Source organism: Macadamia integrifolia, chromosome 11 (genome assembly GCF_013358625.1).
Source record: "Macadamia integrifolia cultivar HAES 741 chromosome 11, SCU_Mint_v3, whole genome shotgun sequence".
Taxonomy (NCBI): Eukaryota; Viridiplantae; Streptophyta; class Magnoliopsida; order Proteales; family Proteaceae; genus Macadamia; species Macadamia integrifolia.
Genome location: NC_056567.1, coordinates 79,177 through 95,926, shown reverse-complemented (window position 1 = coordinate 95,926; position 16,750 = coordinate 79,177). Strand labels below are relative to the sequence as shown.

Genomic DNA, 16,750 nt, shown 5'->3' with positions numbered 1-16,750 from the left:
GGGTGAAATGCCACTTGAACCTGGAGCTAGGTGGCTCTTCCTGAAATGCATTGAAGTGCAGCAGTTGACTGGACATCTAGGGGTAAAGCATTGTTTCGTTGTTGGGGTGAATGATCTAAATTTACTGCAACAACTCAAAAAAGGAAGGGATGTTCGCTCTGGAATTTCTCTACTGAAATAGAATGGGCTCTGGCTTTCAAACTTTAATGAACTTTGCTCCTACTCCTATCTGTTTCTATTATTCCTACGCATGGACTGCTATGATGCTACCTACCTCGTTGGTCGACCTTTGAGCACTCTATGTTCCTGTAGCTCCTACACATGTTCGATCTTCTTTCGACATTTAATCGAGCTCATTCCTCATATCCAGATACAAATCTGAAACATTCGAATAGGTTGAAGTTTATCTTGTTTATATAGCAAGAGCAAAGCTAAGACCAGTACAAACTGCTAGAGCATAGTCTGCATTAGAGAAAGTGAAATCCTTGTCTATTTCAATGACCCCTAATACAAAAGAAAGAGTTTGGGAATTACTAAATTTGGGACTGTAGAGGTGCATTCAATCGTCAAAAAATAGGATTTGATTGAAGTATTGAAGAGCAAAAAATTTAGGCCAAAATGCAAAATGTAAACGAAAGATAGATTTTTTTTCCCATTCTTAAAGAAGTGCATATCTTATCCGGATCTTTTTTTGTAATGGTATGGAACAATAGTATTACTGGAGTTGATTCATGAAGCACTTTAAATACAATTAGCCAAGTATGCAAATTGGTCCAAGTTAAGAGAAAAAACAAGGATTGAATTAAAATTTTTTTTCGGAGATATCCATTTTTTTTGGAGAAACAGATAAGATTTCGGATATATCATGGCCAATTCCTTAAAAAAAATGGTGTCTTCCACAATGGAATATGATAAGTGAGATTTCATGTAAGTTTTTGCATAATCTGATCTGTTTAAAGAAGTGATTCATTGAAATAATGAGTCACCCCTTCCGTTGATATGGACACATTTGAGATCACTAAATGCTCGAGAGTTCTTCTATTCAATCCCTTTCTTTCTTCTTGTTGCTGGATTTCTCATTCGTACACATCTTCTCTTTGTTTCCCGAGCCTCTAGTGAGTTAATTTTGCATGGGCTACGTGAGCCCTAAGTAATTTATTGGACAAATTGATAAGCTGGGTGATGTAGATATAGTTGCACTTATCTGGTTGGACCATCAAGACCGGTTGTGGAAGCCAAGGGCCAAGAATAACCGGTCCAGCCCAGGTTTTTGGTCCAACAAGGGTTGGTAGTAGTTGGTTTTACATTATGTCTTTCATTTGTCTTTGAGTAGGATACGTATTTGGAGTCTTAAGTGGGAGTTTATTTCAGTGTTAGAGTCTAAGTAGGAATAGTCTTTTATTTTCCCTTTATATACTTACATAACTCAATGTTTAATTTTTAGAGTGAATTTAAATTTTAGAATTAGTGAATTCGTGTGTGGTGTGTGATCCCTTCCCCCTCTTGTGCGATTTTCCCTCTTCTCTCTAAGGCTACTCCATCACTGGGCATTTTCGGCCCAGTAAGCGAAGCCGGTAGTTTCTTGGTCATGACCAGCTAAAGCTAAAGTTCCATTAAAGAGCATTTCCACGCGGTAGAACCTCCTCAGGGAATATATCACCCGTCCGCCACTAGAAACACCACTTCCCATCCAACTTGCATGTGTTAAGCATATCGTCAGTGTTCGATCCTGGCTCAGGATCGAACACTTTATGAGATTCATAGTTTTATTACTTATATCTTCCTTGTTCGTAGACAAAGCCAGATTTGGAATTGTCTTTCCTTCTAGGCATAACGTATCCATGGGCTTCATATTCACTTGGAGTTCGCTCCCAGAAATATAGCCATCCTTGCCCCCTCCCACGTCATTCCGACGAGCCTCTTATCCATTCTCATTCAATTATGGCAGGGGAGCAAGTCAAAATGGCCCTTCGAAAAAGTAAACTGATTCTTGAATCTCTTTCATACTCATGTCATGTCGAGGTACTACAGAATAAAAAACCACAAAATCCGATCCAATTTATCGTAATAGGAGGTGGTACAAGTGACCAATGCATGCAAACACCAAGAGATTTGCCATAACAGTTTGAACTGCAAACAGTCTTTCCAAAAAAGGAGTAAGTCCACCAGCTATTAGTTGTAGCTTCACAGATATAGTGATCAAATGGTTCTGCTCCCTCTCTTTTTTTTTTTAACAAATGCGGAGTCAGGTTCTTCTCCCATATGTGTATCCAATATAAGTTTATCTATTTTGACTTGCTCCCCTGCCGTGATGTAGATCAAAAATTGAAGAGGACAAAACTAAGAGTCACGAAACACTGTTTGCAAGAACAGTAATTGGGTCCATTATCTCCTATTATAGTTCCCTTTTCTTAGGTTTTGTTAGGAGATTTAGTTTGCTATTTGGTTCCTTTATTGTTAGTCAAGTAGTTTCTATTTTTATGACTTAAGCTAGTTTCCTTTTTGTGTTCAGTTGTTAGTTTCTAATTTATTTTTACTTGGTTAGCAAGTTAGACACAAATTAGAAAGTCTTATTTCAGTCCATTAGATTCATTTTTTGTTATGTCTTTGTTTCCAAGCAATGTAAGGTTATTTAAAGCCTATCAGTTATAATGAAAATACAGATTTGAGTTAAACAAAAAAAGATAGCTTATGATGTTGTGCTGTGGGATGTAGTTGGGTGAGATGCCCAAAACCTAACCTTCTTCATCCCCCTTCTCAACCCTCTATCAATTTCTCTTTTTTTCTTTCTTATTTTATGTTTAGCATTTGTGTGAGTGTTTGAGAGTTATATGAAGGCCTGAAGTTCGGCTTGAAGCTGCTACTGAGAAGCTCCGTAAAGTTTCCTTTTTCATTCCTCGAGCATAACTTCCCAACCAGCCATCAGTTGAGGCTCATCTTTTGAAGGATGCTTATACATCTTACAAGGGATCTTCATTCCAATTTTGAGGATCATCCAGTGCCAGGAAACTTAATTTCTAAAGAGTGGTCAAAAGTTTACTAATTCATGTTGACAACATAACTCTCAATTTAGCCATCAGAATTGTCTCGTCTTTTGAGGGTTTGTTGACCCATATAGGACCTTCGTCTACTACAAGTTTCAACTCCATTGGAGCTACAGTTTGTAAGTAATTGAAATCTTCTTTATTCAGCCAGAATTTCAAATCCTACCTGGGCTTAGGAGAATTGGTAAGTTTCAGCTCCATTCTAGGATTATATTACGGAGTGATTGAATGAGAATTGGTTAGAGGCTCATGGGACTGATGTGGGGGGTAGGGATGACTATATTTTTGGGAGGGAACTCCAAGCGAATATGAAGTGTATTAATACAAGTTATGCCTTGGAACGAAAAACAATCCGAATCCGCTTTGTCTACGAACAAGGAAGCAATAAGTAATGCAACTATGAATCTCATGGAGAGTTCGATCTTGGCTCAAGATGAACGGTGGTGGCATGCTTAACACATATAAGTCGGATTGGTGGGTAATGCGAAAATTCTTGCCCTTGGGAGGGGAACAACAGTTGGAAACAGTTACTAATACCCCTCTGGTTGAGGATTAAAAGGAGGAATACACCCAAGGAGGGGTCGTGTTTGATTAGCTAGTTGGTGATGCAATAGCTTACCAAAGCGATGATTAGTAACTGGTCTGAGAGGAGGATCATCCACACTGGGATTAAGATAGGGCTCAAACTCCTACGGGCGACAACAATGGGAAATTTTTAGAAATGGGCAAATGCTTGATGGAGTGTTTCTCGTATTTTACAAGAGATGCTTATTATAAATCTGATCGTATTAGAGCTTATCAAGAAGTACTTGAGACTATGGTCATTGGAGGAACAATATCTAAATTCTAACCCGGAGGACTTGCTCAGAATCTTTTCGATTGACATTTGAGAACTACGATATTTGGCTCCAGCACTGAATTCATTTCTTGTATCTGAAAAGATCTTCCAGATTAATAGGAAGGAAGCTGATCACAATGAATCAAATTTTTTTTTCTTCTTAATCGATTAGTATAGGCATCAACAAATTCGAATTAGATCAGTTTCTCCTCAACAAATAAGTGCTTGGGTGAATAAAATCCTACCTAAGGGAGAAATAGTTGGAGTGGTTACAAAAACTTGTATTTTTCATTACAAAACCAGTACAACAACAAAGCCTTATCCCAACTTAAAGGCAAAGCCAAAGAGAAAAGCAAGAGAAGGCGATAAAGGAAACAAATTAGTAATCGCTACCGGAGTAGAACACAGCTAAAGCGGGTCCGCTACCTAGATCCTAGCCCTCCAATCAGCTCTATTTGAGACCATACTTGGGACAAGGCTTAATTTGTGCATGATGGTTTTCTTTGTGGAAGAAATTTTGGGCTTATCAAAAGTGTAATTTGTGCTTGTGGAAACTATTGAGAAATTAGAGATGAAACGAAGACCTATGCTACTCGGGTCATAGTTTAAGCTAGTGATGCTTTCTTGGCAAGTTCTTAGCATTTGCTGGCCTACTAGGAGGCATTCTCTTTGCCTCTTGACGTATGGCCTTGGATTGACATGACCTTTTCTGGGACCTTTATCATTTGTCACACCATTAGCAAGCTTTCCTACTGTGCAACAATCAACCACATCTGGATGGAACATAATTTTCAAAGATGAACCTTGAACTCCTAGTCTTATGATATGATTTGGAGAGCCATCTACTTTGATGTTGGTTCTAAGTTCCATGTGCTTCCCACAAGCCTGTTAGAGACTCCCCAAGGAACTTGCTTAATGTTGTATCTTGGGGTCTCCCCTTGACCATCATCTTCTCTCCTGACCTCCCCTTGAGTGGTCTGTAGCTGTGCTGTTTTCTTACTGCCCTTCTGGTGATGTGTAATTTTTGTTTTTTTTTTTCTTCCCGGGCCTGTACGTTCCCCCTCCCGTTCTTTTAATGCATTTTTTGTTCACCCAATATTTTTTTTTATTTAATTTTATTAGTTAATTATAGTCACTACTCAATTATTATTTTGCAGATGGGTGCGTGGAGCTGAAGCTGATGATAGTAGTGAGGATAGTCGCATGGTTGTTCCTAAGGTGCCTGTTGGTATATCAGGAACAGCTTTGGCAGCTTCCCTTCTTCGTGATGGCTGGAGTGTAAGTAAATTATTTTTCTGGATTTTTGTGAAGTTGTGGCATCTCTTCTTGCCCCTTTCATGTTGTCAATTTGTTTTTTGGTTTCAGCTAGCAAAAATGTATGAGAAGTATCAAGAGGCTGTTGATGCAGTGCGGCATGAGCAATTAGGAAGAAAGCAATCACAAGCGATTCTTGAACGGGTATTGTTTACATTGTGTTGTTACATTTATATTTCTATTTATCCAATAATTTCCTGAATATAAGATTTTCTTGTCTTAGTATTGTTACTATTTACTACCACTTTAACCTTTCTAACAATCTAGTTTTTATTGGCTTGCAAGTGGTTTTTTCCTTTCTCTATTGGGAGTTTGGTGTCATTGGGATTCTCTCAGACATACCCTGCAGTTGTGCCTCTTGCATCTTTTCCCTTTTTCTGTCCCTACTATCAAGATTTTGTTCTGTCTTTTTATAGCCTGGAACAAGCAAAGAAAACTATGGTGGTCCAGAACCTTGCTAGCCAATGGCTACCTGAATTCTTCATAGTTGTTGATCTATACTGTTTGATTGATTCCTAATGTGTGAAAGACCTGCATCTACTTGTTCAAAACGCTATTGTCAAGAAGATATGGGGGAATAAAAATTTCAAAATCAATCCTTGTCACCTTTCGAAATATGCTTACATATTGAAACGATATGACGCTTGTATCCTTTTATCTGCATAGAGGCGAGCTATAACCTTTTGCTCAAGAGGATACAGAATTTGTTTCAGGGTTATAGTATTATGATGAGTTTTGGTTTTTGCTTGGGTCTCCTTGATGCAGCAGCGCTCCGATGGATTGACCCAAACCTGCTCCAGAACCCGGACCAAGACCCAGATCCAATTTCGGTTCCAAGTTATTAATTTGGATTCAAGATTGTTAGAATGTTCTAGGATTTTATTCTATTTGTAATCTTTTATTTTAAGTAGTTCTAGATAAGCACTAAATTCTAGGATTTTATTTTTGGTAGTTTCTAGATAGGTAACAAGTTTCCAATTTGAGTCCTTTGTTTCTATTTCTATTAGTCTAGATTTAGGAGATTTTATTTCTGTTTTAGTCTTTTGACTTTAAGTAGGAAGCTTTCATTTTAGATTATTATAAATAAAGCATGTAGCCCAAGTTATGGGATTAGTTGATCAATGAAGAATGAATTGATTGGGAAAACCCCCCTGCGTGGTTGTCTTCTCCCCCCCCCCCCCCCCCCCTCTTTTCTTCTTCTTCTTCTTCTTCTTTCCCCCCTTCTCTCTCTTATTTCTTCTTTGTCCAGTGAGACAACCCCTACTTTCTTCTTCCCCTTCCCATCGATCTGCTACTGCCATTCTCTCTCTTTTACTTTCTGTTTCTACTAAACCAATACTGCTACTCTGTTTTCTGGGCAACATAAACAGCCCTGATATCGATCTCCTTTGATTTCTTGGGTCCCCCTGCCCCCCCCCCCCCCAAATTACTCCTAGGTTGGGATTTTTGAATGATTGATTCCATGTCCTATCATTTACCTTTTGTTGGGGGGGGGGTTCTTCGATGTGACGAGGAGGTCATGGCGTGCTATTTCTTCTCTCTTTTGTTGTGCATATTTAAATATTTCAAATAAGCCTGGCAAAAGAATATCAAATAATCCATGAAAGGTATACTATTTTTGAGTTTGGTTGGGTTTTGCCCACTGGAGTGATTAGATTTTGTCTATATGTTATTTTAATACAAGAGAAAATACAGTATTATGTGCAAATTTTGGATTTTGAGGCACTGCTTGCATACCCAGTATTCTTGCATTGACGAATTTAGTAGACACTAGGACATTGATTTGTTTCTGTATTGTCACTTTTTGTCATAAATTTTATTGTTATTGTTCTTTTTTTTCCTTCTTGTTACTGCGTCAAATCTAACATCATATTAACTGTTTTTAACTTTTTGATGTTTGGAGAGATCATCTACTTCAATCTATGACATAGATTTCTGGTTATTTTAATTGAATTCCAAGAAGAATTGGGTTCAATCTACTGTCACACTTTATCTATCCTTGATTGTTTCTTTACTATAGCCTGTGTACAAATTTATATCCATGCAGAACTTTGTTCAATATTCTTTCATGTGTTGTTTGTGCTCGACTTCTTCCCCATTAGAATTGCCTTTCAACAGTTTATATACCTTGGTTAATAGTTTACATCACTATTGTTTTTAGAACTTTTGGTTGGACATAGGAAAAGTTGGTTAAAGTGAGAATTGCTGGGATCTTATTATAGGCAACATGCTTATTTCTTGTTAATTTTCTATTTGTAGGTCCTTTTTGAAATTGAGGAGAAAGCTGCACTAATTTTGGATGAACGAGGTACAATGTGCCTTATGAAAGTGTGTATTTTTTATATTTAAATTCTTTTTTTATCTTCTTTTATCTTTTCTTTTCAAAATTTACTTAATGTGGAATACTTTTAATCTTTCTTGCACTATTTATGCATTCTTCTGGAATTAATTTCTATAAGTCTTTTAGAAACAATAGTTATTACTGCTTTTCTAGCTATATCTGCTTTGTGGCTGGCACTGTTACTTTCTAAACTAAATCGTGGTGTCTTGTTAACCATGGTTTGACTTATGGAAATTGGCTTCTCTAAGGATTGCTGCAATTGTGCCAGTTGAGTGGTGTAACTACCTTGACCTTGTTTATTCGTCATTACACATGACTGACATGAGTGGCTTCATATAGAGTGCCCAGTTGATATGAGCCATTCACGCTCAGATTTTCAAATTGAGTGGCAAAGAGCGGATTGTTTGCACAGGTTGTATGTTAACTATGCTTTTGGGTCAGTCAGCTTTTGCCAGCCAGAATATGGAATCCACAAACCATTCCGACCAACAGTCAGAATTTCTGTGAATATGTCCTTGGCTTCATTCGAGACTTGAGCAAAACTCAGATTGGAGAAGATATAGTCCTTGGGTTCGCTTTATTGGAACTATGTTCCTATTTATTTGTGTTTTGAACTGGTCAGGGGCTCTTTTACCTTGGATAATCATAGCTTTTGAGTTCTTTCATCTGGGTCATATCCTGGAGTTTAAATTTAGTTGGGGAATGTTGGGTTTACTTCTCCTGAGGCCTGTTATGGGTGTGAGTGCCTGCTGATTTTATTTTATCTGCCTTCATTAGAAGGCATCCCTAAAAAATTGATAAAAGTAGATAAACAAATCTTCCAATCAAGGTCAAGATTCTGATTTTTGTTGTTGTCCGTGGAGCTATCCAAAATCTGCCGGGGATGTAATACATTCTGTTTTTTAGAATTTAAATTTAGCTAGTCTATAGATTGGTTTGATGTGAACCAAGATGGTGAAGCTCTTCTTGAAGGCTTTGGTAGGAATTGTGTGATTAAGATTGGTGCTGAAGAGTTAGAGGGAGGGAGCTATTGCTTCGTTTATTAACTCTGAGCTTAGCAGGTAAAGTTAAACTTGCTTTTAGACATTTCTGAAGATCATAACATCCCTTTCATCAGTTGGGCTGGGCTCAGTCAGGAATGTGTAGCCTGGTGATTACTGCCTCCATAAATTGTCAATTGGTGGGAGGATATAAATAGTTGGTTTATTTTTTCCATCAGGAGATTGGCTCGAGGTTCAAGGTTTCGGTTTCGACTAGGCTTCAAAGCGGAATATTTCATGAAACCATGAAATTTCAGTTGAAACCTGATGGTCTCGGTTGCTGGTTTAGGTTGATGAGGGTTTTGAGGTCCAAATGGCCAAATTAGTTTCCAAAGCTTTCAGGAAACCATATTTTAGGCTCTTTAAACATAGGAACCCTTTAAAAAAAAAATTGGCTTTGGACCTTAGGTTTGTAATGTACGCAGTAATCTGTACGATAATGCATACACAAAATTTGGTACTAATACACACATAATTCAATTAAATCAACTAAAATATGCTTTAAGATTGAATAAACATAAAATTAGAATTCATTTTATAATTATCAAATGTTATATATGGTTCATTATTGGAGTGATTTTGGCGAAAATCACAAAAACTGAGGTTTTCTAGGAAGTTTCCCTCTTTAGATTCGAAACTAGCGAAATGATACCAGAACTTGAAACATGGTTGAAATTTCATCGAAACTGTGAAATTTCAATTAAAACTATGCATTTTATACGAAGGCTTGACTGACATTATACCAAACTCCGAAACATGGACAGAATTTCGCCAAATTTTATGAAATTTCGTTCCAACTATTGCAATTCTTTAGTATCGCAGCCTGTTCCGTTTCGACAACATGTGAAACTGAAATATTTCGGTTGGTTTCGCGAAATCTTGTCGAAACCTTGTACCATGGATTAGCTTTAGAACAATGTTTTTATTAGGCTTGTTGTGATCTATGACTGTCTTGTATTTAGGTGATTATGAGCTTTGAGACTTGAAGGAGGGGGCTAAAAAATTTGTAAGGGTCAGAAGTCCTTTTCCCAAACTGGTACAATATTTTGGTGCTAGGGTTTTCTCTATGTCATTTTCTGGCTTTTTTGGTGACCGGTTTGGCACTTGGTGTTGGTGTTGGTGTGGATGTCCTGTTGTCTTTGTAGTGGTGGAAGTGCATGGGTTTTGTTTGGCATTGTATCATTTTGGCGTCTTTTCTCTTTGATTTTCTCTTTGGATGGGTGTCTTTTTTTTTGTTATTTCTTGCATTGTATATCTTGAATGTACCTGAAAGGGAATGGAGGAGGAGAAGAAGAAATCCGTTGACCGCCCTGGTTATACACATTCGACAACCATGACACAAACTCATTCATATTTTCATTCAGTCTCTAATTCCTCATCATAGGATTACTTGTATAAATAAAAATAAGAATTTTTTACTTACTGAGATAGAACTCAATTAGGAAACCGAACTCCTTTAGTCCTATTTATCTACTTCTCCAATATAAAGTAAAATAAAATATTTAAATATTATTACCTTCCAACCCTTGCTGGACCTAAAACCCGGTTCGGGTCCGGTTCGCCTTGGTATGGGTTTCCAGATCGGGTCATGTCTGTCCTGGCTTGATAATGCCACTGCATCTGGTCACCAAGCTGGGACAAAGTTTGCTCTAGGATTTTCTCTGTATCATTTTCTGGCTTTTTTTGATATGGGTTTGGCACTTGGCGTTGGTGTGGACTGTCTTTTTTCTTTGTGGTGGTGTGGGTGCTTGGTTCTTGTTTGGCATTTCATCTTTTTTGGGGTTTGGTTGGGGTGTTGCATAGTTGCAGACTGGCAGTCCTCTCTCTTTTCTACCCATCAGCAATTGATTTCAAAACATACACTTAAATTTTGAAAGAATAAATGCACTTAACTGCTGGCTGTGACAATCTGGTAATCACATTTGAATGGTGAAGAACCACAAAAAACTCTTAAGCTTAAAACACATCCCTCAATTAGAAATACAGCCACCCCCTGCACAAGCCAGTTGCCATGCCCCGCATCAGATTGCCTCTGCAATGAATGTATATCTGCCGCTTGTCTGGCTGTCTGATCTTCCATAGTCTTATTTTATTTGTTTTTGTGTTTGGCTTCTTTTTGTTTGTTTCTTCTGTTGGTGCTTCCTTTTACCTCTGTACTCTTCTGGTTACCAGTTGTCTATCTGATGCCACTCCATTGGGCAGTTTGCATTCTGTCTCTCTCTTTTATATAATTCTTAGAGTTATGTTTTTGTTTGTTTTCTTTCTTTTTGTTGGGGTTTTTCCTTTCACACTTGAACTGATATCATATTCTCTTCCGTTAGCTGAGCATGAAAGGATGGTAGAAGCATACTCTGTGATGAATGAAAGATTGCAACAGTCACTTGCCGAACAGGCTCAGTTAGAAGCGGCCATTAGGGAATTAAAGGTATGACATGTTCACTATTGAGTAGGGTTACCAAGATTTGTTTCTTTTCCTTTTGCTGATTTGGTAATCTCCCAGGCTGATTTAAAGAGGCATGAGCGTGACCATGGGTTGGCACAAAAAGAGATTGTTGACCTTCAGAAGCAGGTAGCAGAAGTAGAATTTTCTTAAATGGTTTTTATGATATTGATTCTGAAAATTTCACTAGTTATATGCTCATGTTACTTATTGGCTTTTGTTATTTGCTTATTTCTTGATAGTAAAAAACAAGAAGAGATTTCATTAACTTTAAATCTGAAGAGATGGTTGTACAAATAGAATATGTAACCGTACTTTACTGCCCCTTAGTACAAGCGGTTTTTAATTTTAAGATAGGGGGCAAAATATGTAATTTCACATAAAGTTCATTTTAGTGCCTAAAAGGCTAAAACTACCAAGAATCATTGGTTTGTGGGGTAGAAAAGTGATTGTGCTTCACACAAAACCCTAACTACCAGTTAGATCGATCATGTTGTCTCTTTGTTGCTGCGGACGAGCACCAGAAATTGAAAAGTTGCAGCAACTGTGTAAGATTGATTTTAGCAACGAATTGTTCTCCGGTCTGGTATCATAGGATATCAGCAAATGCAAGTTGCTGAGGTCTACCATTTATCTCTGCCGCAACAGGTTATGATTGTCAAAGAAGGTAAGAGAGAGGGGAAATGTAGGAAAATCAAAATAGGAGAGGATAATCCTCCACTCAAAATCTAGATGTTTCCTTGTTCCTTAATAATTTGGAATCTATTTTTCTCCTTATGATAAACAAATCCCAATTGATTAAAAGGGCAAAAGAATGTATTGATGGTTAAGACAGATTGGGAAAACCCATCCCTCTCTAGCCTAGGGCCTTTGTGTCTTCGTTTTTCAATTTTCCAACCAATCTCATCAGTCAAGATTATGGGGAACCCCATCCCTCATTGGTCGCTGCGCTTTGTCATTCCTCTGAGCATCAACTTTGATGGAACGTCGTGGCTTAGAAGAGATTGCAGACTCCTCCCTTGGGCAATGTTGGTTAGATTAAAACTTAAGTTAAATTAAGATCGTTAAGTTGCAGCAGTGACAGTGCAATCCTTTGTTGGAGATGGGAGGTTCATTTACAGGAGCTCCGGAAATCTCTGATTGCTACATTGGGAACCTTCTTGTTAAACAGGGGAGAGTTTCACCGTTGGCAATTGTTGAACGGAGCAAAAGAGAGAAGTTTCAGGAACTTCTGAGCACTTTTCGACAATCACAACCACTTCCACAAACTTCCAATCACTAATGCCTACTCCCAATTTTGGCCACCTATAGACTCTGCTATCCAGTATTGTAGAATTACATTAATACCCTTAATCATGAATTAAGGTTTTAATTATTTACCATACACTCTAAGTAAAATGACATTTTAATCCTCAAGATAACAAAAGCATTTGGTGCCTGTCAATGGATATAAAGAGAGGTTACAACATAAGTGACAACCAGATTAACCCTAAAAAGAAATAGTAAGAGAGTAGAATGCTTCACTTTCTGAATCTATAAACCAAAAAATATACGTCAGTTACATGATGGTGCAAATATAACCAAAAAAATATTAATTTCACTTTTTTGAGGATCTTATCCATGGAATCTAATTCTACTTGTTGCTATTTTTCTATTATCTAGTTTTGTTTAATTTCTATTTGTAATTGGTGAAGAGAACGAAGAATATAAAGAGACAATTGTAAGAAAATTTGAGGGAAACTTAAAGAACTCATCATTGCCTACCGTGAGCTCTTCTCGTTTTTTGTGTGCATGGTGTCACCCCTTGGGTGTACTTGTGCTGATGTGGATTAGTCAATGACGGCGAATTCCAGACCCAACTCCTTGGTCAAATTGAGTACAAAACATGCAGTGGAAATGTCTTAAAACAGAGTACAATGTGAAAACATAAAATGCTGTAGAATCTCTGAGACAGGGTATTTTGTTAATTTTGTTATTCCCTTGGACCACATTTGAAGCACTACTAGTTGATGGTGTGAGGACGTGTTATTGTGAACATTTTTTCACCATATTTGGAAATGCTAATGTGCACTAGGGTGACCATTGACCATTCTTCAGGTGACCATTCTTCTAAAGGAGTGCCGTGATATTCAACTTCGTTGTGGATCAGGGAGTCATATTTATGCTGATGATGCTTCTCCTCTAGTTGATATGAATGATGTGTCTGATGCTGAAAGAGTAATTTCGGAACGGTTGGTAAGTAAATTTCTTATTACATTTTATCAAGGATTAAAGTATCAATATTAGTCTCCGTATCGGTCGGTCAAAATTAAGATACGTATCGGAAGGTATCGTATCGTCTCGCATCGGAGATACGCTAAGATATGCCAAAGATACGCACATCAATGGATAGGAACCATTTTTTTTTTTTATAAACTTTTGCATAAAAGATAGTTAAAAAAGGCTAAATATAACATGTATTATGCATAAACACTAAATAAATTGAGAGTATTGCACTAAGAATCCAAGGTTTGTAGTTGTCCCATAAATGTAAAATCCTTGTTCCCAATCTTGATTTCCATTTTAGTTAGAGAGAAAAATGGCTGGCAGTAACTTTAGAACAAAAACCCCTCAAAAAATCGTGTTTTTCTGAAAAATGATCCATCTTGGCCATTATATGACTGCAGCGCACCATATCAGTATACATACCGAAATGTACATTTCTCCTCAATTTCTGATTTTCCATAGGCTATCGGTATGTATCTTATCGTATCGGTGTGTATTGGTGGTGTATCGGTATGTATCATAGGATATATATCGATATCAAAGGATTTTAAAATTTTCATGTATCGTATCGGTAAGGTCCAATATCCGATAAGGTACAATACGTACTGATACTTTAAACCATGCATTTTATCTTAATTCAATCTTTTATCTCCATTATTAACTATCATTTTTGGGAAGCAGTTGACTTTTAAAGATATAAATGGATTAGTGGAGCAGAATGTTCAGCTCCGAAGTCTTGTTCGTAGCCTATCGGACCAGAATGAGAAAATAAATTCAGAGCTACAGGTAACTTAAAATATCTTGTTCTATGTTCTTGTTGATTGTTCATCTAGGTAGCCTTTACCTTGGACGACTCCTTTGCGTTTCAGGAGAAGTTTGAATTGGAGCTTCAAAGGCATAACGAAGAGGCAGCCTCTAAAGTTTTGACTGTGTTGAAAAGAGCAGAGGAACAAGGGCGCATGATAGAATCGCTCCACAGTTCCGTAAGTCTTTTGTCATCGCTTTTCTTTATTTTTTATTTTTTATTCTGGGATGGTGTGGGGGAGGGGGGGAGAGGTATTGAATAATCATGTGCCATTTTCCATTATTGAGTCTTATGCAAGATGTAGGTTAGAGGACAACTTATTTTGGCTATTTCTATCATAGTTGTGAAGGCATTGTCTAGGGTCTGCCAATGTGTTCAGGCCTCTTGCTGGATGGTGCCTTGGGTTGCCTAGGTGTCTAGTCCCCCTCCAATGCTTTGGGTTGTCTTGAGTCTCTTGACAACTATGGTTCCTGTTTCCCCCTCCCAATGCTTTTGGGTCGTCTTGACAACTATGGTTTCTATTTCTGCTCTCTTTGACTATCCATTTGTTTCTGGTAGATGATTATCTTTGATTTGCGTCACTTTGTGTCTTCTTCTCTTTATTAGGTCGCAATGTACAAAAGATTATATGAAGAGGAGCTTAAGCGTCATGCATCTTATCCTCATTCAACTGAATCTGTATTAGGTTTTGTTGCTACACCTAACCTGTAGAATACATTTTTTTTTCTTTTAAATAATTGTACTCCGTATGCCAATCATGTTTACACACCCTGTCTTGTGTTATTTATGAGACATCTATGCAGTGGAATATTTGTATACGAGATAAATTATCATATTCTTCTTTTGCTTTTGCTTCACCCGGTGCTCTCTCTTATTTTAAATCCTTGTTTATTTCTCTGAGTTCTGGATTGCAGAAGATGGAAGGAAAGATCTGATGCTTCTTCATGAAGTTTCTCAGGTATGGTTTCTGTTCTGTATAAGTGCAGAGATGTTCATGCTGTCTCCCAGTATCTGAACATTTTTATTTTATAATATATTTGTAGGAGGCTACGAATAAGGCCCATGAACAGGCCACAGAACGTGTTAAAAGTCTTGAAGAGGAGTTGGCCAAGTCTAGGTAAACCAATGGCTTTCTCTTAGTTGTGTTCAGAATAGTTTTAGGTGGCTATTTTAGCCTTTCCTTTGAGATGAGTGCTTGGTGTCAGATCATTTTCTCTTTTTCTATTCGGTAGGAAATGTACCATTTAATTTTTTCCCCATTAATTTGCTCTAGGTTGTAAATCTTTATTCCCCACATGACCCTTGGATGAGACTGGAAATTTGTAATATTTACATTAATATCTTCTGTTACTCCTCTATGATCCCATAATGGGTGTTTTGGACTTGAAAGCATTTTAGAACACGAAACAAAAAATGAGATTTTTTTTTTGTTGGAACTAATTGGTTTTCCTATGCTGTGGTTTGTGGTTCTAGTTGAGGAATAATTTCAGAAGCTTAACAGCCAGAATTGAATGAATTGGGAAAAACTAGAAAGATTAGGGTTATAGTAGTGGGTTCAGTAAAAGTAGAAAAACGTTCTGGGGTTTGTTGTGATATTATTAATGTATTCTCATTTTAGAAGAATAGCTTGAGATTAGAGGAAAGTTCAGGTTCATGATTTTAGCAAATAGCAATGGAACTATGTATTTATTGGAGAATACATGGAACTGGAAGGGGATCTCAGTAGCAGACTTGCGGTTGGGCGGTTATGGCTTCTCTAGCTGTTGCATTATAATTAGACTGACATATTAGATAGTAGTGTATTCACCATTTCTGAGTATTTGGCTCATCACTGGTGTAGTGACTACTATTTCTTGATTGGTCCATTCTTCCAAGTTAATGCTGCAGAAATGTACAATATTTAGACAACTAGTAAAAAAGACTACACTTCAGACTTTTTTCAGTCTTCTAAGAGATCTCAAGATCACTCTACTGTATTCAAATGATGTTGGTCTGGGGGAATGAAATCCATAACTGTAATGGTGCTCTTGGGTCTACTTATGGTAATAAATCGGTTCTCTTGTAACTTCAGTCTTCTATATTCACACAGGTTGCTGAGGTATTTTGCCCCATTCTGTCAAATTTGGATTAGGATCCATTGGTCAATCAATAATGCATTTACCAGTCAAGATAATAGTCTCCCCTAGCAACTAGCCAGGGTCACGCCCACCATCGTACTCCTATGCTTGACCTCATGAGGAAAAGGCTCCAAATCTGAAAGGAAAACTTCTCTCCTATGCGGGTCGTCTCGTTCTTGTCAAATCTGTGCTCCAGTCGTTGTACTTGTACTAGTCCATTGTCTTCATTCTCCCTGAATCCACCATCAAATCTACTGAGTCCCTCCTTCGCTCCTTCCGTTGAATGGTTCTGACTCCTCAAAATTTCTTCACCCTTTGATTTGGGCTAAAGTCCGCCACCGTAAATCTGAAGGATGTTTGGGTTTAAGAAGAATCAAAGATGTTAATGCTGTGGGCATCCTCAAACTCATTTGGAAGCTTGGTTCCAATCACGACAGTATCTGGGTCTACTGGGTCTATTCCTACCTCCTAGAAAACTACTCTCTGTGGACTGCTTCCTTCCCCTCTGACTCTTAGACCTGGCGCAAAGTTCTCCTGTTCACATCT

At 37.6% G+C, this 16,750-nt stretch overlaps 1 protein-coding gene across 1 annotated transcript in view; it reads left to right on the top strand.

The window, feature by feature from the left end:
* LOC122093720 (nuclear-pore anchor) overlaps positions 1-16,750 on the top strand; it is a 93,775-nt gene that overhangs the window by 38,170 nt on the left and 38,855 nt on the right. Inside the window, exons 10-20 of the mRNA XM_042664165.1 lie at positions 5,040-5,160; positions 5,248-5,340; positions 7,456-7,504; positions 10,899-11,002; positions 11,078-11,146; positions 13,115-13,252; positions 13,964-14,068; positions 14,152-14,265; positions 14,694-14,772; positions 15,002-15,045; positions 15,131-15,204. Coding sequence (XP_042520099.1) covers positions 5,040-5,160; positions 5,248-5,340; positions 7,456-7,504; positions 10,899-11,002; positions 11,078-11,146; positions 13,115-13,252; positions 13,964-14,068; positions 14,152-14,265; positions 14,694-14,772; positions 15,002-15,045; positions 15,131-15,204 — 990 coding nt within the window. The remainder of the gene's footprint in view (positions 1-5,039; positions 5,161-5,247; positions 5,341-7,455; positions 7,505-10,898; positions 11,003-11,077; positions 11,147-13,114; positions 13,253-13,963; positions 14,069-14,151; positions 14,266-14,693; positions 14,773-15,001; positions 15,046-15,130; positions 15,205-16,750) is intronic.